A 27,400-nucleotide genomic window follows, 5' to 3' on the forward strand; every position below is an offset into this window, starting at 1 on the left:
CTCATCGATTAAAACAAAATAATCTGGCAGAAACACATAGTCATTTTTTCATTCGTAATGAAATGTGCATGTCTTGTTTTGTTTAGTAAGTTTGTGCTTTCTCTGCACTGGAAAAATGTCACCTGTGTGTAAGCTAATTTGCTACAAATCTTAGTTATATAGAAAATAAATATATGTCAATAAAATGTTAGTTCTTTGAAGAAACTAAAGGGTTATATAACCTCCAAATCCCTGGTGTCATGTGTTTTCATAGTGATCACCTGCACCAGGTGGAATGATACTGGTCCCCGCCCTCTGAGAACACAGGATGCAAATGCTCTTGTTGTACATATCAGGTTTTTAGTCATCCTGTGGGAGAAGAGACAGCTGACAGTGTGCTTCTGCTCGCAGATACTAAACTACAAACTACACAGGCTGGAATACGCTAGGGAAGAGGCTTCAAATAAAACCCAATGTCCAGTGTACCACTATAGATTTCGCTACAGAGATGCCACTTGCTGAATTGCTTGGAATGCACTTTGACATGCAGCTCCTAGGCAAACTGACTCTATCGGTGGCCACCATTATATTTGTCTCCTTGGTTTTCAGATTCTACAACTCCAGGGCACGAAACAGACGGCAGAGTCGTGAAAGCATTCAACAAAGGGATGTGCAAGCAACCCGAGGAAGCTACAGTGCCTGCAATACTGAGCAAGAACCACAGAGCAAAGCTGCAAAGGAGGAGTCTGACAGAGAAAATCATTTTCAAGAATCTTCAGAGAAACCCTTGCAAGAAAGCCTTAAAAATGCCAATTCTGCCTTGAAAAGGGGTCAGCCTGAAACTACGGGCTTGGACAATTGTGTAAAGGAGGAGCCTGCAGGTAAAGGCAACATAATTGAGGATATAATTGAGGCAAAGAGTGACAAACCAAAGTTGACCTTACAACTTCCTGGTGTGACCGAAACAGGTCCAGGAATTCCAAGTGGTCGCCGATCCCCAGTTCTAATGAAGAAGCTAGAAGGTGCCACAGGTGTTGGCAGGCAGCTGAGGCAGGATGTTGGTCACCAGGGTATGTTCTCAAGTTTTCAGTCAAAGGCAGAAATCAAAGTAGAGAACGCTGACCTAATCTTGGATGGTCCAGGGAGTTGTAAAAAGGGCATCCATGGAAAGATCTATGAGTACTATGTGGAGTCCTCATCACATTTCATCTCAGATTTAAGCCCCACCCGGTCTGTCAGTCCAGTCTATGGTCAAAACGGAAACAGCACTTCACAATCATTGGATTTACCTGGCTTTAAAGACTGCTCCCGATCGCCAAGTCCACAACCGCCTAGTTTCATAATTAGAGATCTGGAAATTGCCCCACAAATTTCTAATGAGCCTCCCTCAACATTCAAACCAGAGACTGAGAGGTACAGCAGGCAAGCAGTCATCCGTCAGGACAGCTATCTCACTGCTGCTAGTGACTCAGAGCTTCCAATCCCCTTGCCTACACAAAGGGCTTTGACACCTCACAGCTGTTCTCCAGCACAACCCAATGACCTCCCTTCAAGCCCATTAGACTCTGATATAGCAAACCTGGAAATGCCAGAGGAACCTCAAGTCAAAACTGTTGCCGGAGCAAAATTCTTACACTTTCCAGAGAACATGGGGAATGCAGAACTCGAGAGTCTAGTAGGGAAGCTTGATTTAGGCAACTGCTTGGAGGCTTTAACACTTGCTAAAAAACACGGTCACACTGCCCTTCAGCAAGCTGCTCTCCGTGTCATGTCTGATAATTACCTTGAGGTCCTCAGAGACCCAGGCCTCTTTGGCTGGCTGAAAGCGGGAGAGCGTGATCATATCCAAACACAACGCATGAGAGGAAGGAAGTGGTTAGTGGTCGCAGATATGGATTCCCCAGATTGGAGTAGACGTCCGTCACAGTCTATGTATTTAGAGTCTGAATCAGTTAAGTCATCCAGTATTTACTACTACGATGATTATAAGGACACGTGGCACCTTCACACCCACATTCCCCAGGAAGTGTTATCTAAAGGTTGTGCCATGTGCACCATGGATAATTATCTGTTTATCGCTGTGGGTTTCCAAGGCTCAAACCGTGAAGCGACCCCTTCAAAGAAAGTGTACCGTTACAACCCAGTGACTTCAATTTGGAGTGAAATAAGCCCCATGAATGAGGCAAGGCCTCACTGCAAACTCGTGGCACTGCAGGGCCATCTTTATGCCATTGGAGGTGAATGCCTATCAACAGTTGAGCGCTACGACCCCAGGACAAACCGATGGACCTTTGTGGCACCTCTTCCTAATGAGACATTCGCCGTAGCTCACAAGGCCACAGCCTGCAATGGTGAACTGTTTGTTGCAGGGGGCACATTGAGATACACCCTCTTGCGCTATAATCCCAAGACCAACACATGGCGAGAGAGCATGACTGTGGGCAGTAAGGACAAGACCACAGAAATGGTGGCGGTGAAGAACTTCCTGTACCGTTTTGACGTCAGTCCCCTGGGCATCAGTGTGTATCGTTTTCACGCAGTGGCCCGACTATGGTACGAATGCTCTTCATTACGCCTCCCACATTGCACAGCCTTTCAGTGTGTGACTATGGACAATATTATCTACTGTGTGAGCCGTCAGTTTACCTTGAGGTTCCTTGCAGATGAGGTATCGCCGAGCTTTGTTGCACAGGATTTGAAAGTGCTATCTCCGGCTAAAGGTATTTTGTTTCCGTTTGTCCTTGTGCTTCCCGACAGAACCACTCAACAAACTTGTGTTTAAAAAAATGTCAAATCTTTCAAGTAAAAGGTTGTCTGGTCAGAACAAACACTCGAGACCATATTATGCACATGTTCAAGGAATGTACCTTTTCTTAATTAGTGGCAATTGAGATTAAATATCAAGGCTATTACATCCAATTATTGTACAGCTAGATCACAATTACACAGCACTTACTGATAAATAAATCTGCTGTCAAAGTGGATGCTATTTGTACGTTTAGGCCTTCAAACCACTCTGATGTCTAAATCAACCTTTAAATCCTGGAAACGTCTTGTGCAAGTGCTTAAAATGTTTCAGTAAATATACCATTTTTGAAAACACTGTGTGGATAATGTTAACCAATCAATACTGCGTGTAGAATAAAGCCGAACTGCAGTTGTAGAGCTGGCATCATAAACAAAATATGAATTGCTGCCATTAGTACAGTTTATATATGCTCTCTAATTATACTCAAAGCTTTTTTTCTTTCCTTTTTGCATATTTGGAGCTGTTTCTCTGCATATCACACAATTAATCTTACATGAAAGCAGCAGATTTTTTTTATATAAAATGCAAATCTATTTGTCATATTATATTTTGCAAAAAATATTTTTAAAAAGCATGACATTTCCACAAATTTTGTCATCTTGCTACAAGAATGTGATTCCTTTCAGGTCAATGGTTCTACTAGTGAAGCTTCTCTAATTTCTCCAAGCATTTTATTTTAACCCTGTGTGGTTCTTTGCAAAAACTATTTAACATCACATGAGCACTTTGGGGAGCCCAGCAGAAACATTTCTTCACTTTGTGTATTCCATTAAACAATATAGAGAGAACTAATGACTTAATGGGGGTAAGGATATAAGAATCTAATGTTTTTTTTTCTCTTCATGTAACTTTTCTCTCTATCTTCTGGAGAACAGGGAATAAAATTCTCATCCATTATAAGTGAGTCTTGGTTCTTGTGTTAGACTTTAATATATAATGAGTTCTGACAAAATGTGTGTTTGCAGCAAGAGGCGTTTGTGTGACCAGGATCTTAATTAAAAGCAAAACAATCACATAATCAATTTATGTTAATGAAAGTATACAATCACCGTGACAATCGCTTATGCATATGCGATCAAAGAAAACAGGCATGCAGAGGAGTGTGTGCTGTGATGCAATTCCCTGTGATGTATCATTTATCTCCATGTGTAACTCTAGCACCATCATGTGGGGGAGATCTTGAGGTCTGATGGAATCTCAAAAGAACTAATTCAGCACACAAAAAGTCAGTGACACAAGTGCAAAATGACACAGAGCTGGAATGTTCCAAAGGCTAACAGAGGAACACAGTGGGATATAATCTACACGGCAGGAGAGGTGTGAACAGATGGTTATATGTAAAATATAGTGCCCAATTCCTTGTAATTAAACACTTTGATTCAACATAATTAAACACATAATGGGATGGGAGTTATGAAAGTCCCCTTAAAGTATGCCAATGAATGACTCGGCTATCTGAACTAGCACCGTGGTCTAAATGAACTGTTGATTCAATGCTATTTTAGTGCAATGTACATGACATATCGTTAAAAAAAAAATGTCGTTTTTTTTTTTTTTTTTTTTTTTTTTGAAAACACTGTTTTCTCTCTCACTCACTAATGTGACCTGCAGATAAACACCAACTTGTAGTAAACATGGAAAGAACACAGGCTGACTGATGGATTTACCTGTAAAGCTCAAATATTTATAGACTATTATTATTTCAGTGGGGTTTAAAAGTTTTAGACCGTGTGAAGTCAGAAGAGCTCTAATCATGCTGGACAACATGATCATCAGGTTTTACACACTGGAGTAAATGCAGCTCAAGTACTGCTGTCAGTTGCTGCTTTTCCCTTTAAATAAAATGCTGATAATATGATATAATATAAAACTAATGCATTAAATGGTAAAAGTATTTGGACTAGTGATATTAGACTTTTTGACAACATTGCAGTGTATATATTTTATTTGACTTTCTGCAAACACAGTGGACTGCTTCTGTTCCTTTTGTTTTATGTGCTATTGATCAGTAAAACAAGGTATGCCAAGCCCTCTCCCCAGGCTGAGGCCAGTATGTGTGGTACTGGAGGGCTGAAGGTGTTGAAACAAGGGGCAAGGGTCACAGCAAGCTAGCTGGATTAGTGGAGACCTGCCTGCAGGGTCTGTGTTTCAGTGCCAGGTTCGCGTTGCTGTGCTTGGCAGGGTGCTGACTGCTGGAGAAGCGCTTGGGCAAGCTGACGTGACGAGAATAACAGAAGGCACTGATGGGGTGCAGAGGGTATGAAGCCCTATACTCACTAAGTGTGGGCACAACTGCCCGCTGTTGTTCCATTCGAGCCCGCAAGGATTCTGCCAAGCCGAAATTAGTAGGAGGGCCTGCGTGTAAGAAACAGAGGGAGGCAGAGAAAGAGGAACAATGAGAGACATCACAAAAGGAACATGTTCAAATAGATGGTGTGGAGTTTCTGTGCCACTAGCATTGCAACAGTAAAGAGCAATACTGATAAGACCGCAGAGGGAACTGGGTTATTATCATTAACAAAAACTATTAACACATTTTTGTTCGTTTTAAATAAAGCTGTAAATATTATATGAAAAAATATAAATGAAGATTAGAAAACTAAAAATTGTGCTGAAGCACTAGAATTACTAGAATGAATTATAAATATGAATAAAACTATAAAAGAACATACCAAAATCAGCCTATGAATGGCTTACTTGTAATTTTTTTACACTAGAAAAAAATGTATTAGCATTAAATGAAGTTAACTCAAAAAACTGAGAAAAAAAAAAAACTTCCTCTGATTAAAAAATATCTGTTTATCAATCAGGCATTGCTACATTTCTAATAAGCTTGCATGAGAACAGAGGCCGTTTTGAGTGATTTACCATGTTTTCCTCATTCAAAGCTATGATATGAATCGTAAGAATTATTAATTTCTTTGTCTTTTTTATCATAAAACAGAAATTAAATCATATTGGTATTGAACAATATGACAGTGAGTAAATTATGACAATTTAAATTTTTGAGTGAACTATTAATTTAAATCACCCACCGGCAAATAACAGACATCAATTTCTCATTCATGTTTGCTGCAGTCCTTTTCTGGCTATGCTCAAATAAAATAATAAATAAAGACACTTTTTATGGACAGTAAAAGCCAATGTGTTCATATAACTGATATCCATAATTATTTACAGGGATGTTCTCCATCATTAATAAATGCAGACTTAATTGCGTTAAAACCCATCTGGAGACAAGGGAATGCTTAATACCTTGGATTGGGTGATCTGACCTCTCTGGGACCCCAGCCAGTTTGAAAGAGTTCCAGGAGTGCAGTGCGGGCAGAGAGGAGGCCTGCCGCCCGTACGACTCATCATAGAGTGTCACCAGACAGTGGGAGGAGGGGACGTCATGATGAGAAAATAACTGCCTTATGGGAAGACCCTAAAGCATGGATTAAACCCACAGACATGGTTTATCAGACCAGGGAAGGACAGAATGGATCATTCACATTGCACAACTGAACATACATGGTTTATAATATGGCTTGAAAGTTTTTTATATATATATAAACTAAGAGCGTGTAAGAGGCATAAACTTTTGTTGGTGACAGAGCTTGTTTTTTTCTGCAATAATCCAAAGGTCTATGGAAAACCCCCTTTTTTTGAGGGAACCAGAGTGATGCTAACTTCCAGGTTGGTCTAGAAAAATACACTGCAGCTCTCTATTATACTACATGAAAGTCACCAAATAAAAAAGATATATATTTTATTATTATTATTATCTTTTTTTCTTTTTTTCTTTTTTGTGAGCAATTGTTTTCAATAGTTAGAACCCATATATTATCTTTAAAAATAGCCTCCAAATTAAATACTGTGCCAATATTACAGTAATATGTATCAATGTTAATAAGTATTGTTTTTTTTTTTTGTTTTTTTATAAGTCCACATTTTCTCTACAATCAAAAAAAAAGGGCTAAAATACAACACTATACCGTATTTTCCAGACTATAAGTCTGGTCCTGCGACCTATAGTCAGGTGCGACTTATTTATCAAAATTAATTTGACATGAACCAAGAGAAATGAACCAAGAGAAAACATTACCGTCTACAGCCGCCAGAGGGCGCTCTATGCTGCCAGAGATGCTGCTCAGTGCTCCTGTAGCCTACACTTAGCAGCATAGAGCGCCCTCTCGCGGCTGTAAATGGTAATGTTTTCTCTTGGTTCTTGGTTCTAAATAAATGCGACTTATAGTCCGAAAAATACGGTATATATTAGCATGCTAAGAATTGTTTCCCTCAATTCCCACTGTTTTTGCAACTTAGTTTAAAAGTCAAAACTCATTTTCATTTTTAAATACTTGAAGAGATTAGAAAACAATGAAGTATTGTTTTGACAATTGACAAAGTAGGCCTATTGACAAATATTCTTTTATTAGTTTTACAATGAAAGATCAGAACTCCAAGCAGATGCATAAGAAGTTTAATAACATGTTTCACATCTATGTATGCCTGTCGTCCATTATCAAAACCTAACATGATTTGCTCACTGGTGTGTTTGATGTTCGGTAAATGATGCGTGAATTGATGAGTGTGTCCCAAACCTCTGAGCTGCGAAGAGGCCTTTTGCACATGACAACATTGGGCCTGTGTGACCTGTGGGGCGTGTAGTCCACCCTGTAGCTGCTGTTCGCTGTCTTGCAATCCCTAGTGAACTGTCTCACCACACACATATAAGAAAGACAGAAACACTCAGCAAACAAATGCCATGCTCAGCAGAGCTTGCGGTCCATTATTGATCGCAGATGTACTCTCTCAGGTCTGTTTCTGACTAGGGGACTGCAGAATGACTTGCATCAATCCCATTTGTCTGCCTCCAGTCTGTGCTGACCTCGCTGATCAGCAGTGATAATCACTTTTGCATAGAACTGCACTCCGTTCAGGGTATAAACATGTACTTAAGCAGTGTGTTAATTACTCAAAACAAGAGCCATTAGGAACTGTGCCTAAATAATAATCACCAATATATGTTAGAAGCTAAAAACACATTTTTAATGCAATATTGAAATAAATCAGCAACTCTGAATTCAATATTGTTGGATACTGTTGAAATATTCACAACATTATTAAAAAAGTAAATACCATGGTTTATATGTCGATCGGTTGTGTGTGAATTTTGTTTCAAAATCAATCAGTAATATTTGTGAAATAAAAAACATTTTTACATTTACATTTATTCATTTAGTAGACGCTTTTACCAAAGCGACTTACAAATGAGGACAGTGGAAGCAATACAACAAAAAACAAAAAGAGCAATGATATATAAGTGCTATAACAAGCATGGGTTTTTAAATAATATAATAAATAAAAACAAAACGGATAGAATAAAAAAAAGAATAGAGCAAGCTAGTGTTAGAGGTCTTCACACACACACACACAATTGCATAATAAATGAAAAGAAAACAGAATACAAAAAGATTAGAAAGGTAGTTAGAATTTTTTAAGAATAGAATTAGAATAATGAGTGTTAAAGTTAGAGGGTCAAATAAAAAAAGAGATGGGTTTTAAGCACTGATCTATAATAGTGGTTTTAAGCCGATTCCTGAAGACACTTTTCTGTCGAAATCACAACAAACCAAATCATAAAACAACTTTTGTTATGCGAAATCACGAAAAAAAAGTAAAGTCGTGATAACGCTAAAACAACTTTGATGTCGAGATCACAAGTCTAGAAATCCACACAACTCGATTATTTTTGTGAATTCAAAATAAGGCTACATTTATACTGATATAGTCACACATATACCTACATGTAATCTCTCCTCCGCCCAGTTACCAATGAGTACTTTGTCGCTGTATTTGCCAAGTTGACTCATCCTTAAAGCAGCAGAGCAGTTTACGCAGGTGATCGTCTAGAAGCTCTGTTTCCATGGATACACCAAAACGGAAGTGAGCATCGCCTTTTTGCAAGTAAATAATCATTATTATTATTGTTGTTGTTCGTTGTTCGTTGTTGTTGTTGTTATTCAAATGCTGTCTAGATGCTGGTGAAGTGGGTCCGGAAGAGCTCTAATGTTCTGAAGTCCTCACAGTCTGTCTCACTAGCTGTGCAATATTTTTTTACTGACAGACGACGTTTTTCCTAATTTATCCACGGTCAGTTAAACATTCCTTACGAGCCTGCATTGAGTCCCAACGAAAATGAACCATGGTTTTACAAAAAAAAAAAAAAAAAATTGGTTAGGGTACATGGGGGTTAAAGGCGCCTTTGATATTTACTTCTTTTAAACCACAACGTGGCGTAGCACTTTCCAATACTTTCTTCAAGATGCACATGTATTTTTGTTCGATCCTTGACCCGTAAAGTTGACCCGAATTTATATGCTTACTTGATCTATATATTAATGTTGTAGATTTAAGCAGCAAATTAAAATCGTTAAAATGAATGTATATATTTTGAGACACATTTCTTCTTTATGATTTTCAGTTTTAAGATAATTAAAGCAACTGTTTTTAAATATAGACGAAATAATATATATATATATATATATATATATATATATATATATATATATATATATATATATATGTATGTATGTATGTATGTATGTATGTATATATATATATATATATATATATATATATATATATATATATATATATATATATATATATATATATATATATATATATATATGTATGTATGTATGTTGGGACTAAAGGCGCACAGTAATTTACATGATAATTAATAGATGGCTGACTATTTCCTTTATTTTTTTTTTTACATGGTTAGATTAAGATAGTAAATAGCATATTATGTTGGTTGTCCATTTTAGAGATAATCATCATGCTTAGAACGAAACCATCATATTTAAAAATATGAAATTAATCATATCATATAATAAAATATAATTTGTTGTTACTACTGTAAATTTTTATACAATTATTATTGGATCTCCTTCAGTACTTTCTGAATATTTACTTATGAAAAGTTTACTTATTAAATATATTTGTATATATATTAACATTTTAATGAAAGTATACTTACTGAAATAAAATTATTTTATTTTTCAAAATAAGCAGAAAATTGTAAATATATATATATATATATATATATATATATATATATATATATTTTTTAGCTGATATTTGTATCAACAACGTGTGCCTTTTACTCCATGCTGGTGAGCCTTTACACAAAATAAATAACTTGACTGATTTATTTTCACAGTAAATCTGTTGCTCCATTAATGTTCAATACAATGTATATATTTTTCTGCAATAATAAATTTTAGGCACAGTGAATGGCACATTTCTTCTTAAGGTGGGCCTTTAGCGCCATTGTACTAGTTAAACCATGCATGGTAACCACAAATTAACCATGGTTTTGCTACATTAACTAGTTTAACCATGTATTTGTAGTAAAACTGTGGTTAAACAAATGGTTATCAATATGCCAAAAAATCAACAACAACGAAAAAAAACACATGGTTACTAATATGATTCGTAATGTAATGTAGTTTTTAACCACGAATTCCACTATAAAACTTGTTTATTAAAAAAAATAGTCAAAAGTCAAATTAATATGAACAGATTGGTTTAATAAAGCATTAACAATCAGCTCACAGCAGGCCTGTCTTTAAAGATTTGTCAATTATTGTTAAAAATCCATTTAAAATAGTGGAGGTTTTAATTCTTTAACCCGAATATTACCCTCTATGAGAGCAGCTGCAAGAAAGAAGGCTCATCAGATTCCTTTAAATTCACCATGCAAATGACTTACACTCTCAATGATGATAATTAGCACCAAAGGAAAGACTGCAGTCTCCTACAAATGAGGCTGTACAAGGGAAGTGCGATGTGGGAGGTATTTTAAGTGTCACACACTGGAATATCAATCATGATTCAATTGACAAATTGAGCATTGTTTGTACATTACAAACACAGTTTAACACATCAGTCAAAACAATAAAATACATATATATATATATATATATATATATATATATATATATATATATATATATAATAATCTTTCTTGCTATTATTCGCAGAATATTGCTGAATGACAATGATTCTTTAAGGAGAAAATCAGTAAAGATCTTTTTTTAGCAGCCTCATTTCTAGAATTATTTTTCTATTCTTTTTTTCCTATAGGTACTTTTAACATATTTAATAAGCCATGAAACAAACCCACCAGCTACGAGGTGAATCACAACATTACAAACCTTGACTTTTTTTATGCAAAAACAAAAAGTATTTGAAAATTATACAAAAAAGAACTACAATCCCATGATGCATTGTGAATTATAGACTATGATTTAAAGATGTTGTTCAACGAAGTTCAACGTATTATGAATAACTTTAACTTAGAGTTTAGATCATCTGTTGAGAAGAAACTCTAAATTCATTTAATCAATTGAAATTCAAACATTCTATCAAATTCCTCAATTTTGTAGAATTATCATTCTTGCTTTACCTGGTTGCCAGTCTCTGTATTTTTTTGGCAAATCTTTAACAACCTTATAACTCTTCTTTAAAACAAATGGGAAAGTGATCGGATTGCTATATTTCTTACAGGCTATGTTCCAAGCCATTCTGACAAATCTTCTGACTTCTCAGTCAGAGAGTCCTTATATATCTTACAATGCTGTCCATACCCCTTTGAGAAGATTGAAATGTCAACCAGCCCTGGTTGAAGAAACTGATGATCCCGTGGAAGCCATCAGATAGATGTTCCCACGTGACTTCCACTCCTGCATCCTTCAGTCGCTTGCGGAACAGAATGCCATCATCCCTCAGCACATCGAACTCACAGGTCAAGATGAAGGTGGGTGGCGCAAGGCGAATAACATCATCCTCGGCTAGTAAAGGGGAGATCTCTGGATCCAGCCCTTGTTTGATGATGTGATAGACATCACGGTCATGGCTTGGAATAACCTGCGGACTTCTTGCTCCCTTTCTAAACTGAGGTGGAAGATTATCTGGATCCAGCCATTTCTTAAAGCGAAGTTTTAGCTCGACAGGAACATGCTTGCCTTCCAGAATCTGCTGGCTCACAGAAGTATTCCCATTGAGGTACTGTAAGAAATAGAACGCCGCTCTGCCTCTGAACAATATGGGCACAGAGTGGTTCTGCTGGTATGAGGGCAGGTGGAAATCTGCCATCTGTAGTGCTGGGTAGATGAGAACCTGGGCACAGGGAGATGGCAGATGACAATCCGGTGTCTTTGACAGCCTCTGGCAGAGAGCGGCTGCCAGGTTCGCCCCTGCACTGTCCCCACCAACTGCCACCCTGTGAGGGTCAACCTCGAAATCGGTTGCCGCTGTTGACAGGAAATGGCGAGTCACGACCTCACAGTCGTCCAGGTGGGCAGGGTACCTGTGCTCGGGGGCCAGACGGTAACTAAACATGGCAAACAGGAGGGAAAATTAAACCAGCCAAAACTGAACTTGATTTATAAAAAAAATGAGTATGCTGAAAGTCAGCTAACCCAACAGATACAACTATGGTGTCACTCTCCAGAGATATATACTGACAAACTTCATCGTAATCATCTGTGAAAGAACAAAACATGAACATTTTTAAAATTATCAATACAAAAGTATTGCAACAGTTTCTTTGAGTTTACATTACCAATGCAGCCAAACATCCATCCACCACCATGAAAGTACACCAGGCCCCTTTTTTTCTCTCCCGAGGCAGTTTTAGGCTCATACACCCTCACTGGAACTCCACTGAAGGTTAAGTCCTTAATACGAAGGCCGGGGGACACTGGCTTTTTGCTGGCCATGATAAAGCATCTGCAGCATCGTATAAAGTTAATCTGATGGCACAGCCCCAATCGCCCCAAAATGTGTCCCTAAAAGTGGTTTCAATACAAAAACAAAAAAACTTGTTACCAATGATTGGCCAATTTATAATACTCACCGTGCCATTAAATGTGCCACTCAGGGGTAACAAAGTCCACTCTGCCATTTGAATTATTTACTCATATTCCGAGATAAGAGGAACAGCTCATATCTCTTTATCATGCCTTGGAATGAATATCAAGCTAGTGGCTACAGAACAACACTCTATTAAACTCGCTATACTCAGTTTTAATACATTATACATCACTGAAGAGTTATTAAATTACTGAGGTGGACTTTGTATTGAGCACTGTTGTGTTATTAAACAATCCTTTGTGCTTAAACATTCAGAATATAAAACAGAATCACAGTACAATTTCCAGAGGTGGACAAAGTACACAAATCTATTACTTGAGAGTAAAACTGCATATAGTGCTGATCAAATATCACTCTATTACAAGTTAAAGTTGTAAATATTTTTACTTTACACAGACTTTTACTTATAAAATACTTGCTTTTAAATGTTCTTAAGTACTAAAAGTAAATTTCCTTGTTTTATGTCAACGGACTGTTTTATTATTGTCCTAATTATTGTTGTATGTTGCAATACCTTATGCTTCTGAAGCTACTACTGAATACACTGACTAGCCTGTATTATCTTTTGAATAAAGAGCTTTTAGAATGTTAAAAACCTATAAAAGTGAAACAAGTGAGTTGATTTAAAAAAAAAAAAAAAAAAAAAACACAAAAGCCGATTGGTAGTGATCTCACACAGCTCCCGCAGTGTGTGTGGTGTTTGCACAACTATGTAGCCATTCATCCACATTTGAACCAAGTAAAAGTTATAGATTACAGATTACAGATTCGCAAAAAGTGTACTTAAGTACAATACTCAAGTAAGTGTACTTCATTAATGTCCACCTCTGACCATTTCACTGGATATTCTCATTTTCAGTGGATAATGTGAAAACCCTTTGAAATATTAGACATATATGGCTAAGCTTTACTATTTTTTTTAGTCTGAAGTAGAAATGAGAATTGAGCAGGAAATCAACCAAGATGATTGAATTTGCCAGTGAACACAACACAAAATGCATGAACACTCACCACAACACTTATACCCACATAAACGCAATGAATCATGCGTAGTTTCCCAGGATTAGCGACTCCAGGAGGGATATTTAAATTTCTCAGCTCTAAATACACTGGGGCAACTACCAATAAACAACAAGCAGCAAAAAAAGCTGCACATACAAAGAGCAGAATTGCAATTCCAGTGTGCATGGCTGCTCCAGCGTGCTGCATGCACAGCAAAAAGTGTACAAAATACATGTTCCCTCCCCTTTATAGTGGAGGTACAAGGTCAAGTAGTGCCAGGGTTGCCAAGTCCCCACAAGTTTCACACAGAACTAGATCAAGTATTGATTTTTACAGTGTCATCAGAAACAAGGTAACTGTGAGTAACAGCCCTAGTAAAAACATTATTGAAATGCACACATTTATACAATAAGTAAATGTAACGTCTGACCAGAGTATACTATATAAAAAATCTTCCAACCCTGACTAATGCCCACTGGATAGGTTCTAACTAACCAGATAACACATAAACTAATTAGTAATATCAACAATGCACATGAAAATATGCTGGCTGAATGTTTACATAAGAGATAATTGATGGTGGCACGGCTTAAGAGAAGACAAAACACTGCTTATTCATCAACTGTAAACTCAGTTCCTTTAATCCTATTACTATGCAAATACACGTGATACAACTATCTCCTATGACTAGCAATGTTTGCGCTATGGCCACCACTGATAATTATTCAGTGAACTTTCACTTTTGATCTATAGATGGCAGTAACACTCTAACAGAAAAGAGAAAGCCTTTTTGTCCAGCATCACCATGCTGTTATATTTCTACAGCAAAATGTGCAAAATAAAATAAAACCCTTACAATCATATAAAAACACAGAATAATGTTTCTACAATATAGTGCAATATCGTAAATCTGTATTTTTGGGCCTGTTTTTGATCAACAGATTGAGAAATGGACAAATTTAAATTAAACATGCTATTTCTCCCCACCACACAACCATTAAGCCTTCTCTGAAGGTTGCTGGGCCATTACTAAGAGGCGCATCATAGCACAAAGCAGTCTTTGTGAGGCTGAATTTTGACCCAGTCCGGTCTGAGCAGCCCTCCATTCAGCTTTTAAGCAGTAGAAGCAGGGGCTAGGCCAAAAATCACAGTCTGGAATCTCCACAACGGCTCCTGGGTTTACTGCATGAGTTTTAGAGCCATTTACAAAGGTCTCCATGTTCTGGACGTGCACTGGTCTACAGGAATCCTTCTGTTACCCGTGACATTAACTTGGAACTTGATTTTGTCCTTTATTCACACCGTACACATTTTGTTGGTTGTTGTTGTTTACTTGTAGTTTAGGATGATTGTGCATAGGTGTGTGGTCAAACTGTAAAATCAAAACAGTTCACAATTAATATTTAGCAATGTTTCACATATCACACGTTTGTTAGGCATTATCACATGTGATACAATACGGATATCTGGAAAAATCTCCCTTGTCACAGACTTACGATAAACTTTGCTTACTAACTAAATACAACATTGCACAAATATTTCCACAAGTAACATAATAAACAACATATGTCTACACAAACAGAAAACACAAGTGTATAATATTAATCGTTTAGGTGCTAATCGCAAATAGCTACATAGCAATATCAATAACCTCAGAATACATAAACAACAGAAACATTACTCACCAAGCTGGAAATATGTAGTTTAAATCATACTTTCATGTGAAATCGTTAGAAGTTCAACAAGTAAGGAATAATTGACTGTGGGGCATTGAATTATTGTTTTTTATTTATTTTTTTATTTTTTTCAAGTCCAAAAAAATCTCCAGCAGGTAATAAATAAAGTATATGAACAATGCATTGCTTACTGACATAGCATTTATTACAGTATAATATTCTGCCTTATTATGTGATAAAAACTTATAGTATATAAACAAATCATTATTATTTGTTATTGTCCAGCAGTTATATATTTCTAAGCCGGTTAAAAGCTAGAAATTAGAGAAAAATTGAAGTTGCCTATAGTATCCACTACCAGTCAAGTTTTTAAACAGTAAGCTTGTTAATGTTTTTTTAAAGAAGTCTCTTCTGTTTACCAAGCCTGCATTTATTTGATCCAAGTACTGCAAAGCAGTGAAATTTAGATTTTTTTTTTTTACTAACCTATTTAAAATAGCTGTTTTCTAATTGAATATATTTCAAAATGTAATTTATTGAGATTTCAAAGCTGTTTTTTTTTCCATCATTACTCCAGCCACACGATCCTTCAGAAACAATTCTGATATACTGATTTGCTGCTAATATATATATATATATATATATATATATATATATATATATATATATATATATATATATTATGATAATGTTGGAAACAGCTGAGTAGAATTTTTTGAGGTATATTTGATGAATAGACACTTCAGAAGAGCAGCATTTATCTGAAATAGAAATATCTTGTAAAATGATGTCTTTATCATCACTTTTGATCAATTTAAAGAATCCTTGCTAAATAAAAGTATTAATTTCTATATATTTTTTTTAAAATTTAAATATATATATATATATATATATATATATATATATATATATATATATATATATATATATATATATATACACATACTGACTAAGCTTTTGAATGATATAGTGTATAATGTTGCAAAAGCTTTTTTTTTTTGCTGAAAAAAAATTACTCATCTGTTTTATATATTGATAATCAGCAAATCAGCATATTAAGTATGATTTCTGATTAATGTGACACTGAAGACTGGAGGAATGATGCTGAAAATTCATCTTTGATCACAGGAATACATTACATTTAAAATAATGTGTAATTTTTGTCTCCCTTACTTCTGAAAAGATGGCTACGCCCCTGCCCACAATCATTTGTACCCATTCCATTTCATGAAAATAAACTGATGAATAATGAGTCAGTACTGAGATTGTCTGAATTTATTATAGTATTTAGTATTTGTATTTATTATACTATACTATACTTAGTATTTAATATACTAAGACAAAAAATAATGTTTTCGGACATGAAAGGATGGATGTTATCTTTTGTTTTGGTGTAAATTATGTACTTAAAGGGTTAGTTCACCCAAATAGCAAAATTATGTCATTAATAACTTACCCTCATGTTGTTCCAAACCCATAAGACCTCCGTTTATCTTTGGAACACAGTTTAAGATATTTTAGATTTAGTCCGAGAGCTCTCAGTCTCTCGTGAACGAGTCAGTCTATTGTTCATTATTTGGCTCGGCTCTGTGTTCATCTTCAGTTCTCTCTTCACAGCAGTTCAGTCAGTGTACTGTTTGAGTGCATGAATTACTCTGGGATATTGGTTTGTTTGAACTCAGAGGGAGTGTCAGCCACATTAAAAAAGTGAACAGCTTAAGTCATTTGTGGATTAATGCGTACTGGAGACGCAAACCGTTTAAAATGAGTCAGTTCGATTTGGTGAACTGGTTTAAAAAGATCCGGTTACATCGAATGATTCGTTCGCGAACCGGATATCACAAACTGCTTTTTTTTAACTCTCTCTCACAACAGACACGGAAGAGAAGACAATGCTGAATAAAGTCGTAGTTTTTGCTATTTTTGGACCAAAATGTATTTTCGATGCTTCAAAAAATTCTAACTGACCCTCTGATGTCACATGGACTACTTTGATGTTTTTCTTGCCTTTCTGGACATGGACAGTAGACCGTACACACAGCTTCAATGGAGGGACTGAGAGCTCTCGGACTAAATCTAAAATATCTTAAACTGGGTTCTGAAGATAAACGGAGGTCTTACGGGTTTGGAACAACATGAGGGTAAGTTATTAATGACATAATTTAGCTATTTGTGTGAACTAACCCTTTAAAGGTGCAGTGTGTAGATTTTAGCGACATCTTGCGGTGAGGTTGTGAATTGCATCCAATGACTCAGTCCCCCGCTCATCCCACCCTTTAGAGAAGCTACGGTGGCCGACACAGGTAAAGATGTTGTTGGTAAAGACAGCAGAGAGCAATGAGATTTCTTTACAAAGGTAAATTATGTAATAATATTTATTCAATAAATCAAATGTTAATGTATTGTTCATCGTGTCAGTGTTTTATTAGCAAGAACAACAAAGTTACAAAACGCGCTCTGTAGAGCAGTTTGTCCATTTTTATTTTGTATAGTATTTTAAAATGTAACTCCAGTACGCCGTATTAAGTTAATTGCCTGCGAGCTTCTCCTCCTGTCTGTACGGTAATGCGACAGAGAGTCGAGTGGTTATGACGCAATCGTTAGCCTATTTTTATAAAAACTGTTTCTACGGGGCCATAATGTAACATAGGAGGTAATGGAGCCCTTTATACATTGTCGTGTATATTTAGAAATAAATAATTGATAAATGGAGTCTTTAAATGCCTCAGATGTAAAGTTATTCGCTGTCAAAGTGACGCCAAAATGAATGGGAGGTCAATGGGACGCTAACGCAAGTGAAATTCTGCTACAAGATGGTGGCACCCGGCCGACTTCAACTTCCGGTCGACTTCCTTCCTTCCACTGAATAATTTAAGCTACATGGAGACTGTAGACGACTGTGATTGCATTAATAGAACACACAGTAATATAAAGTATTTTTCAAAAAATAAGTATTATTATTTATTTTATTTTTTTGTGCCGTGATGGTGAGGGCTGGAACATATGTAGCCACGTGCACTTACTAGACTGTCTCATTCTAGCATTTAATACCGAGAAGGACTCTAGCCTACAAGACTCTAAAGGACTGAACTAGCCTCGGTTGGATTTAGCCTTCTGTTTGAGAAGCACCCAGTGACGTAGACATGTGGGGGTGTGTTTAAATAAGTGTTTTAGGGGGATGTGGACAAGTCTGTTTGAGTTTGAGACTTAAGTCTTTGCAACTTTAGGGATCATGTCTATTCATGAACAGCTTGTAACACTCCAAAGAGAAAGGAAACCTTGAAATCGCATCAAATGACCCTTTTGTTTTAGTTGGCAGCATCAGAGCTTGGTGTTTCATCTGTGAACAAATCTATGTATGAATTGATCGTACAGGACACATAAAGGTTTGTTGTCTTAGTCTGGCCAAGGCAAAAGGACACTCTTGAACATAAACGAACTTAACCGAATTCTCTTTATTTACGAGGATCTGCGAACCTACTGAACAAGCTGTTTCATCATTAATTCACAACAAGAGGAGTAAATGAAAATAAGAATCTGAATGTGTCAAATTAACTAAGCATACACAATTCAAATTACGTAAGTCCATAAATAAAAACCAGCCTCCATAAACTCATTAATTTAAAGTCATGCTGGCAAAATATAGGAAAATGCAATAAGACTGCCTTATCATTTGTGGAAAAGGGCAGATATACATAAGCAAATTTATTAATAAATGATAACATGACATTTCCTTTTCGGCGTTGTGTGTGTGTGTGTGTGTGTGTGTGATGCATCATTCGAACCAGCATAAATGTGCGCTGAACGAATCGTTTTATTCATCCGATTCGAAAGATTTTAATCACTTGAATAAATCAAAATCCCGACTGCTAGTTAAGCACAGGTTGAAAGGCAACGAAATTGCCTGTGGCACCACTTCTGGGGGAGGGGACTTAGCCGTCATAAAGTAACCCTCATGCCAACGTTTGATAAAGCAGTACTTCTGTCAGTCCTCCAGCTGTCAATCGAGATAAATGGTCTCTTTAAAACCCTTATCAGACTCGAGATATCGTCATAGTTGGCTTCTGGCCCCTGTCAGTAGCGACAGGACTCCGTCTCCGGTCCAAAGCAACAGCGAACACTTGTCCCAGCAAGAGCTCCGTGGATATAGAGTTTGTGTGGAATAAAGGTGCGCAAAATGACAGATATTCCGCCGGGGCGCACGTAAACTGCGTTGGATTGTGGTAGATAGATGCATAACACCCTGTGTAGTCTCCGTCAACTTTGCAAAATAAGGCGAATTGCCTTATCCACTCCTATAAAATAGGAGTGAAGGTGATCGCTCCGAGCAAGGATTCAATTGGTTCAGTAACTGTTACAGGCGAGAACCGAGATAAGCTGACACTGAGCCGAAGTGAAATGGACCTGAAGGCGCTGAGCTGCGTGGTGGTCTTACCTATTCAGATCCTCTACTACATTGTGAAGGCGACCGTGTGCTGGTTCTTACCGAGCAGGCGGAGAGATCTGACCGGAGATGTGGTGCTTATCACGGGTGGCGGACGGGGCATCGGCCGTCACCTGGCTAAAGAGTTCGCCGTGCGTGGAGCTAAAAAGGTAAACATAATATATCATTAATCTTGGTTAAAGCTATGGCTTGGTCATACTGCGTAATATTTCAATTTAACTTTTTTTTTTTGTGTAATGTTCGTATAGCCCCATAGTTTGAATACCAGGTGGTCTCCCTCCGTCTTTCTCTTTCTATTTGCTAACTATAAGTGATAGGCTACATCAAAACTATCAGTCAAATGGTTCAAAGTTTCATAACACCATACATAGTGCTATTTGGCATATAAAAACAATAGTATCGAAATAACTGCTTTTAATATAACAATAATTTAGCTATATACAATGATGTAACGTTACTATAAAGAAATCTATATTTATAATCCATGTCAGTTTTATTTTTTCCTTCTTTTTTACAAGTGTGCATCAAAATACAATGCAAAATATAATACTTTCACCATGAGAAGCTTTCTGAATCTTGCTGTAATTATAATACAGGGTAATAAAGTAAAAATTTAAGTCTAAATGGTTAAAAAGTTCACTGCACCTCCTTAACCACTTTGAATTTAATTATTCTTAATAATATCAATTTGATTAAAACATTTGAACAGTATAGCTGTACTGTGAAAAGTATATCTAGTTACTATGTATGTGCAAACTGTGGTTATCATGCCAATTTTTGGAAGCTAATCCACATTACACAAATCATTAGCCTTGTAATGGATGCATTTGTTTTGTTCTGCAAAGTGTCAGTCTGTATGGTCTACACCTCTCACTAGGGACATTACATGCCCTGGTCATGAACCCATTGTCTTAGCAGTGCATAGGTCATGATCTAACCCAGTCTACGGTCAACAGAAAAATCAAAATGTAGAGCTGGAACCCAATGTCTGGTTCAACTTGTAATACAATTTGGGCCAACTAACAAACTGCTATTTTCCAGAAAAATATCCTTCTTTCTAACCTCGACAGCTCCCATATTCAGATTATTACACCAGTCTGGGTAGAAAACCCTCTAGAAAGGCCAGTGGCCCAGAAGTTCGCAGTACCAGTATCTTTGACCTTGGCAAAGTGCTGGGATGATTTGCCATCTTACTTTTCCTATGAATTTGTACTTTATTACAAGCTCTATCTGGAGTATTTAATGGCTTAATAAGGCTAAATCACTCACATTGGCAGAAGCATAATATTTGTCTCTGCAGTTATTTGCAAATCACAGTGAAAGCACTAATGAAACAAGACTGCGTGCTGAAAGTCAAGAACTGGGAAGAAATGTGTCAGCTGCCTCACCCACCCAAGACATTGCATTATAAATAGACCCAGTGGCCCAACTGTAATAAACACAGCTTAATAACTTCTATGTCCACAGTGACAGGGGCCCCCATGCTTGGCAGCGTTACACCCAGGGCTTTACTTTGATTTACTGATTTACACATTTCCCACATTGTGTGTATTGGGCCAAATAAAAACCCATCATAAAAGTTGCAACGCAAATCTCACACAGTAAACAGAGACCTTAAAACCATTAAAGCTCACAGACACAACTCCCCCTTTAAATGATCCCAGGGCAAAGGTCTTTGAAAGCAGCAGCTTTGCAGCAGTACGTTAAATGAAGCCACTGTGCCTTTCAACACCCTGTTGTTATCCATTGCCAATGTGTGAAGGCTTTGAAAGAGACACCTGCCCATTCTTAAGGAATGCTAAAAAGGCATGAATCATAAATGCACAGGCTACGATTTAACTTGACCACTAGGTGGGGGTTGTAATTTTCCAGAAAGCAGCCATTTATTATGACGTCCAAGAGGTCAGCAAGTCTTCATTGCATGGTAATTCAACACTGGAAATATTTTGCAAAGAATTCTGTCATTGCCCACTAGCCAAACCCTAACCGATGATTCGAAGAACCATTCTGGAGCTCTTATAAATAAAGGTTCTTTATTGGCCTCTATAGATCCATGAAGCCAAAAACCTTTAATGTTCATTGAACCTTTCCATTGCACAAAAAAAAGTTATTTATAGTGGAAAGTAGAGTTTCTTCAGATTTTTTAAATATTTGTCACACTAAGAAAAAAATCGAACTTTTCTCTGAAATATTCCTTGGGGAAACCAAATGGTAACCTTGGAACCAATGTACCATCCATTGTCTTACCGATGTAATCATGCATTTCACCTAAACACCAGTTTAAATGATCCTACGCAAGGTCTTCAAACACTCATCATTTGTGTTTATCTTTAAGGAAACACAATGTGTGTCCTCACAGGATTGGATTAAGCACGGTTTTTTTGCTCCTTATTTTTGCATATTATATGCTTATGCGGTGCACTCAGCCATTGCTACTCTAAGGACCTGAGTGATAAGACTTGCTAATGTGATGTGCGCAGAAGAAGCTCATAGTGGGATTGTATGGGAGACCACCTTCTGAGCTCTTGTTCTCTGAAAGAAATATCAAGATTGTTGTGAAATCCTATTATAAGATTAATCAAGACCTTCCCACAGCTCAAAGGCCGTGCATGTAAAGCAGACCCATACAAAAACACACAGGCAAGTTTATCAAATAAACACCCATTAGGCCAAAGAGTTGAAACCACCTGCGGATCTTTGGCCTAATTTATCAGCAAATATCACTGATAGGGACCACAGATATTACTTCAGGATAATTACGATGGCTAACATTAAACTGTTATCTGTTTAGAATATATTTGGCTAGAAAAACAGAGTGAAATGGTCTTACATTTTTGGTGAGTAGGCTAATGTGTCTTGACATTTCAGATTGACCCTAGTAACGGCTCCATTTTTCCATGTAGGAGTCGGCTGAAATACATACTTAACAAAATGAACACACTGCATGCTCAGAGGTTGGAAATTTCCACAAACCCTTTCTCGAAAAGAGAAAAATGTAACTGGACCAATTACAGGCAACCGTGGCAAATAAATGTATGCCATTTTTCAGTGACAACCAGCCAGCAGCATGAATAAGGTTACTGTGCACGTCAGTATTTTGCAGTCAGTCTTTGCCATTAAAAGCAAAGCTTTGTGAAAGACTCTTGTTTTAGCTGACAATAACATTTTGGTTCCAATATAATTTAATATTAATGGAAGGCAAGGCTAAGTCCCTTTTAAGGGTCATCATTATAAAATATCACAATATTAGTTTGTTATATTCACACTTATTCACACACATACACAACACAATATGTTTTTTTTATTAAGTTAATTGTAATTACTGTAGACCAGTGTTTTTTCTTTTTGTTTTTCATTAAATAAAGCGGAAACAAAATAAATTATACATATTAGTTGGAAAAGCTTAAAGCTTAAAAAATAAATAATATTAAATCAAATTAGCTATGTACTGTATAAACAGAATTATTATTATTTATTTATTTTTTTTAAATGGGGAAGGTTTCGTCATCTTAGCTAATACGAAAATTTGTCCCAAAAGGATAGTTAACTTATATGCATGCACATACACACACACACACACACACACACACACACACACACACACGTTTGTTTTTGTGAAAAGTGGGTTCATCCCATAGGCGTAATGGTTTTTATACTGCACAAACTGTATATTCTATGGCCCTACACCAACCCTACACCAAACCCTAACCCTCACAGGAAACTTTATCAAAAAAAGCTAATTCTGTATGGTTTATAAGCGTTTTGAAAATGGGGACATGGGTTATGTCCTCATAAGTCACCCTCTCCTTGTAATACCTGTGTCATACCCATGTCATTATACAGAGTTGTGTCCTGATATGTCACAAAAACAAGAGCACCCACACACACACACACACACACACAATAATGAGTTTGTTGAAGCAGAAAATGGCTGGGTCCGTATGCCCAGCAGGCTGTGTAATCTCAGTTTGAATTCTCTGTGAGAGATGATGAGGCAGCATCACTGATTTCATTACCTTTCCTTGACCTCTCAGACTGGCAAATCTAATTGACCAATCACTGCCCCCCATGTTCCCTGTCCCAGCAAATCCATTCACATAGGCAACTCTGTTAATCCTTCTCCAAACTAATAGTGGCTCGTGAAAAACAGCCCCATTGTTCCTGCAATGAAAGGGACTCTTCTGTTTATACCCATCTACTGTGCTTCATGATGCAAAGCTCCATACAAAGCTTTTTTTGTACAACTTGTGGTATGACCCTTGTGGCGTGTGGCATAATTTAATTGAAAATGTATAGTTTTTCTTTCTTTCTTTCTTTCTTTCTTTCTTTCTTTCTTTCTTTCTTTCTTTCTTTCTTTCTTTCAATGGAATTACATTGTAATACTATGGTGGAATACCATATTTCTCCTAGTCCTCATATGGAGTTCCAAGTAAATGTGTTTTTCATTTAAAAAGGACTTACTGAAATACAATAACAGATTATCGTCTGACTCATGCTTTCTGTGTCAAAAGTTTTGGCATGAATTATAGGCCACATATTGGCCTCTTGTGTTTACTAGTAAACACCCACATTGAAGAACTCAAGTCATGATAAATTAGGCAAGACATTGTTAAAGCACAACAACTGACAACATGAAATACTTTCAAGCGAATTAAATCTACTTCGAGACGTGAACTGATGACTAAGTACTTATCTGCGCTGTTGAGCAGTGACGTATTATGGTTTTGCTTTCAGAAATATGATTTATGGCCAATATGACAGATCACATCATGCTTTGTAAACCTTTATATTTCTTGTCAGTTTTCTGCTCTTTTCCTCCTAACAGCTAATCTTGTGGGGCCGGACGGAAAAATGTCTGAAGGAGGCGTGCGAGGAGATCGCTCTTATGGGGACAGAGTGCCATTACTTTGTTTGCGATGTGGCCAACAGAGAAGAAGTTTACGAGCAAGCCAAGGTTGTCAGAGAAAAGGTATGGCCCATAATATCATATCCTGAGGAGTTTCTTAATTAAAATTAGTCTAAACCTTTTGGCTCTTATAATAACCCCAGTGCTGGTGGCTTTGGCTCAGCTCTGTTGCTTTTCACCCCCATAGCCTGGATGGAGATTACACCTCACTTGAAATGTCTGGGTTAGATAAGGCCCAGCAGTATAATGGCGCTAACTAGCCATGAAAGAGAATAAAAGGGTATTTTTGGAAAGAATATCTCACTGTGGGTCTTTCTTTTTTTTTTTTTTTTTTAGGTGGGGGATGTTACAATTCTTGTGAATAATGCTGCAGTGGTGCATGGAAAGAGTTTGCTCGACAGTGATGATGATGCTCTTCTGAAGTCACAGCACATCAACACAATGGGACAGTTTTGGGTAAGTGCATAAAATAAGTGGGAAGGGATCAGTTAGGATGGGTTTGTCTGATTCAATAGTTTAATAAAACAAACTATTAAAGTTGCATTATTCTAAATATAACATTTACAGCCACATCCACCCCGTAATACAAATTTTGCTGGCTATTTGACAAACAATTCTGTTAAATTTTGGACAAAAGTGTCTGCTAAATCCATAAATATACTTTTAAATGTTTCAAATTGTTATTATTATTATTATTTTTTTATAATATTCTAAGTTAAATATCAAACTATTTATTAACACTTAATTAAACATTAATTAAAGCTAAATTATAAATATTGAAAATTAATGCACTTTTTAGCATTACTAAAAAAAGTATGTGAAATAAAAGCCAATTAAGAGAGTAAATTAATACTATAATAGTATATAAGTAATAACAAAATGAGATTGGTCTGATTCAAATGAAAAGCAGGGCTTATCTTAACCTGAGGCATCTGGTCATTTCTGGTTTGACTGATGATCAGGTGGGCCTAAGTTAGACCAGTTTAAATCTTTTAAGGCTAAAGTGTAATTTTTGTACCACAAAAAAACAACAACAAAAAAATGCTATTGGTTAAATAAACAGATAGTCCTACGGCCAAACACACACCACTGGTAAAGTTAATGTTGCTGTGTTAGACTTAAACAATGCAATGTTTTAAAAGCACTGCAGAACACATTAAAATGGTTTAGAAGAAAGTATTTTAACTTAACATCATTTACATATTAGGTTATGTAATAACTGACATAATTTTCATCATATGCCTTCCAAATTCCTACTTCCAAGGGTTTAACTGACCTTTTAATAATCCTTTCATCCACAGACCACAAAAGCCTTCTTGCCTCGTATGCTGGAACTGCAAAATGGCCACGTTGTGTGCATCAACTCCATCCTGTCTCTGTCGCCGATCCCTGGTGCTATAGACTACTGCACTTCTAAAGCATCATCACTAGCCTTCATGGAGAGCCTCACTCTGGGGTTGCTGGACTGTCCAGGGGTGGGCTGTACCACCATCCTCCCATTCCACACCAACACTGAAATGTTTCAGGGCATGAGAGTCAGGTGAGCTGATGAGTACAGCACAAATTAATTATTCAAAACTGGTTTTGTGGTCCAGGGTCACATATTTGTAAGTGACAATCAATTAAAACAAGTGTATTTAACTGCGTTTTTTTCTCTGTAGGTTCCCCCAACTCTTCCCTCCTCTAAAGCCAGAAGTGGTAGCCCAAAAAACAGTGGATGCTGTGAGGACCAATACAGCCTTTGTTTACTTACCCTGGACCATGCATGCACTCGTTATCCTTAAAAGGTACAGTCTGTTACAGTTTATGAATACAGGTTTATTAGAAATCAAATTATTTCAGCTTGTGTTTTGAAAACCCTCTCTGATTACATGTATTGGTTTGTTTTACTCTCAAAACAGTATGCTACCACAGAGTGCTCTTGAAGAAATCCACAAGTTCTCAGGAAGCTACACCTGCATGAATACTTTCAAAGGACGGACATGAGGGGTCTAGAAATGACATTGGAGCTCCAAATGTTACATATATTTTTTAAAGTTTCACAGTCAAACAACAGCTATGGAGTTTTTATGGAGTATTCATGAAGCAGTGAGTTAAAAGAAAAAGGTACCAGAGGACATGGTGCCTTATTTCTAGGACTATTTGCAGGTCACCAGTGACCCCTGTGTTGCAGTGTGGGACAAACACAGAATGGACAAAAAAGCCTCAATCGACCGCTGTATTATATGTGTACTTAAATGTTTTTTAACAATCACCTTTTAACTACTGTCACTGCAAATTCAGCATCTGAATAAAAATCCAGTTTTAAAGAGAAAAGCCTTCTGTTAGGATGTTTTAAAGCCAGACTAGCCCAGGGCATCTTACAGTTGGAAAGTCAGCGTTGTCCCACGTGGTCGACAGCAGTAAATGTCTCTTCAGCACTTCATATTCACCAGCACAACAGGCTTGACCTTCTGCTCTAGCACGTAGACTGACTGTCAGAAACCTTCACCTGCTGCTGGTGGAAAGAAATGGAATAAGTCAGATCTGTTTTGTCATTTTTCTTGGTATGGTCTTTATTGAACTAAGATGTGAGTTGGTTTATTTTCAAATCAGGGTCAAGTTACCACAAACCTTAAAAAAAAAAAAAACCCTTTTTTTGAAGGGGTGGCTCG

General features: G+C 36.9%; 4 protein-coding genes across 4 annotated transcripts; 2 read left to right on the top strand and 2 right to left on the bottom strand.

Annotated features, from left to right (window-relative positions):
* Positions 1-332: 332 nt before the first annotated feature.
* Positions 333-3,693, top strand: LOC128022242 (kelch domain-containing protein 7A-like). Its single transcript, XM_052609592.1, has one exon. The coding sequence runs from the start codon at positions 488-490 to the stop codon at positions 2,759-2,761; it is 2,274 nt and encodes a 757-aa protein (XP_052465552.1). The 5' UTR covers positions 333-487; the 3' UTR covers positions 2,762-3,693.
* A 970-nt stretch (positions 3,694-4,663) lies between these two features.
* On the bottom strand, positions 4,664-8,967 carry cfap107 (cilia and flagella associated protein 107). Its single transcript, XM_052609593.1, has 4 exons — positions 8,581-8,967; positions 7,375-7,485; positions 6,044-6,215; positions 4,664-5,143 (listed from the first exon to the last, which is right to left on the bottom strand). Exons 1-4 carry the CDS (start codon positions 8,644-8,646, stop codon positions 4,887-4,889), a joined length of 606 nt encoding a protein of 201 aa, XP_052465553.1. The 5' UTR covers positions 8,647-8,967; the 3' UTR covers positions 4,664-4,886.
* Positions 8,968-10,309: 1,342 nt separating this feature from the next.
* On the bottom strand, positions 10,310-13,944 carry aadacl4 (arylacetamide deacetylase-like 4). The gene is made up of 4 exons (XM_052609594.1): positions 13,730-13,944; positions 12,408-12,633; positions 12,265-12,328; positions 10,310-12,176 (listed from the first exon to the last, which is right to left on the bottom strand). The coding sequence occupies exons 1-4, from the start codon at positions 13,925-13,927 to the stop codon at positions 11,393-11,395; spliced, it is 1,272 nt and encodes a 423-aa protein (XP_052465554.1). The 5' UTR covers positions 13,928-13,944; the 3' UTR covers positions 10,310-11,392.
* A 5,415-nt stretch (positions 13,945-19,359) lies between these two features.
* LOC128022245 (short-chain dehydrogenase/reductase 3-like) lies at positions 19,360-27,062 on the top strand. Its single transcript, XM_052609596.1, has 6 exons — positions 19,360-19,989; positions 24,666-24,809; positions 25,083-25,202; positions 26,048-26,286; positions 26,408-26,533; positions 26,648-27,062. Exons 1-6 carry the CDS (start codon positions 19,795-19,797, stop codon positions 26,730-26,732), a joined length of 909 nt encoding a protein of 302 aa, XP_052465556.1. The 5' UTR covers positions 19,360-19,794; the 3' UTR covers positions 26,733-27,062.
* The last annotated feature ends 338 nt before the right edge of the window (positions 27,063-27,400 follow it).

This window comes from Carassius gibelio, chromosome A11, assembly GCF_023724105.1.
Source record: "Carassius gibelio isolate Cgi1373 ecotype wild population from Czech Republic chromosome A11, carGib1.2-hapl.c, whole genome shotgun sequence".
NCBI lineage: Eukaryota > Metazoa > Chordata > Actinopteri > Cypriniformes > Cyprinidae > Carassius > Carassius gibelio.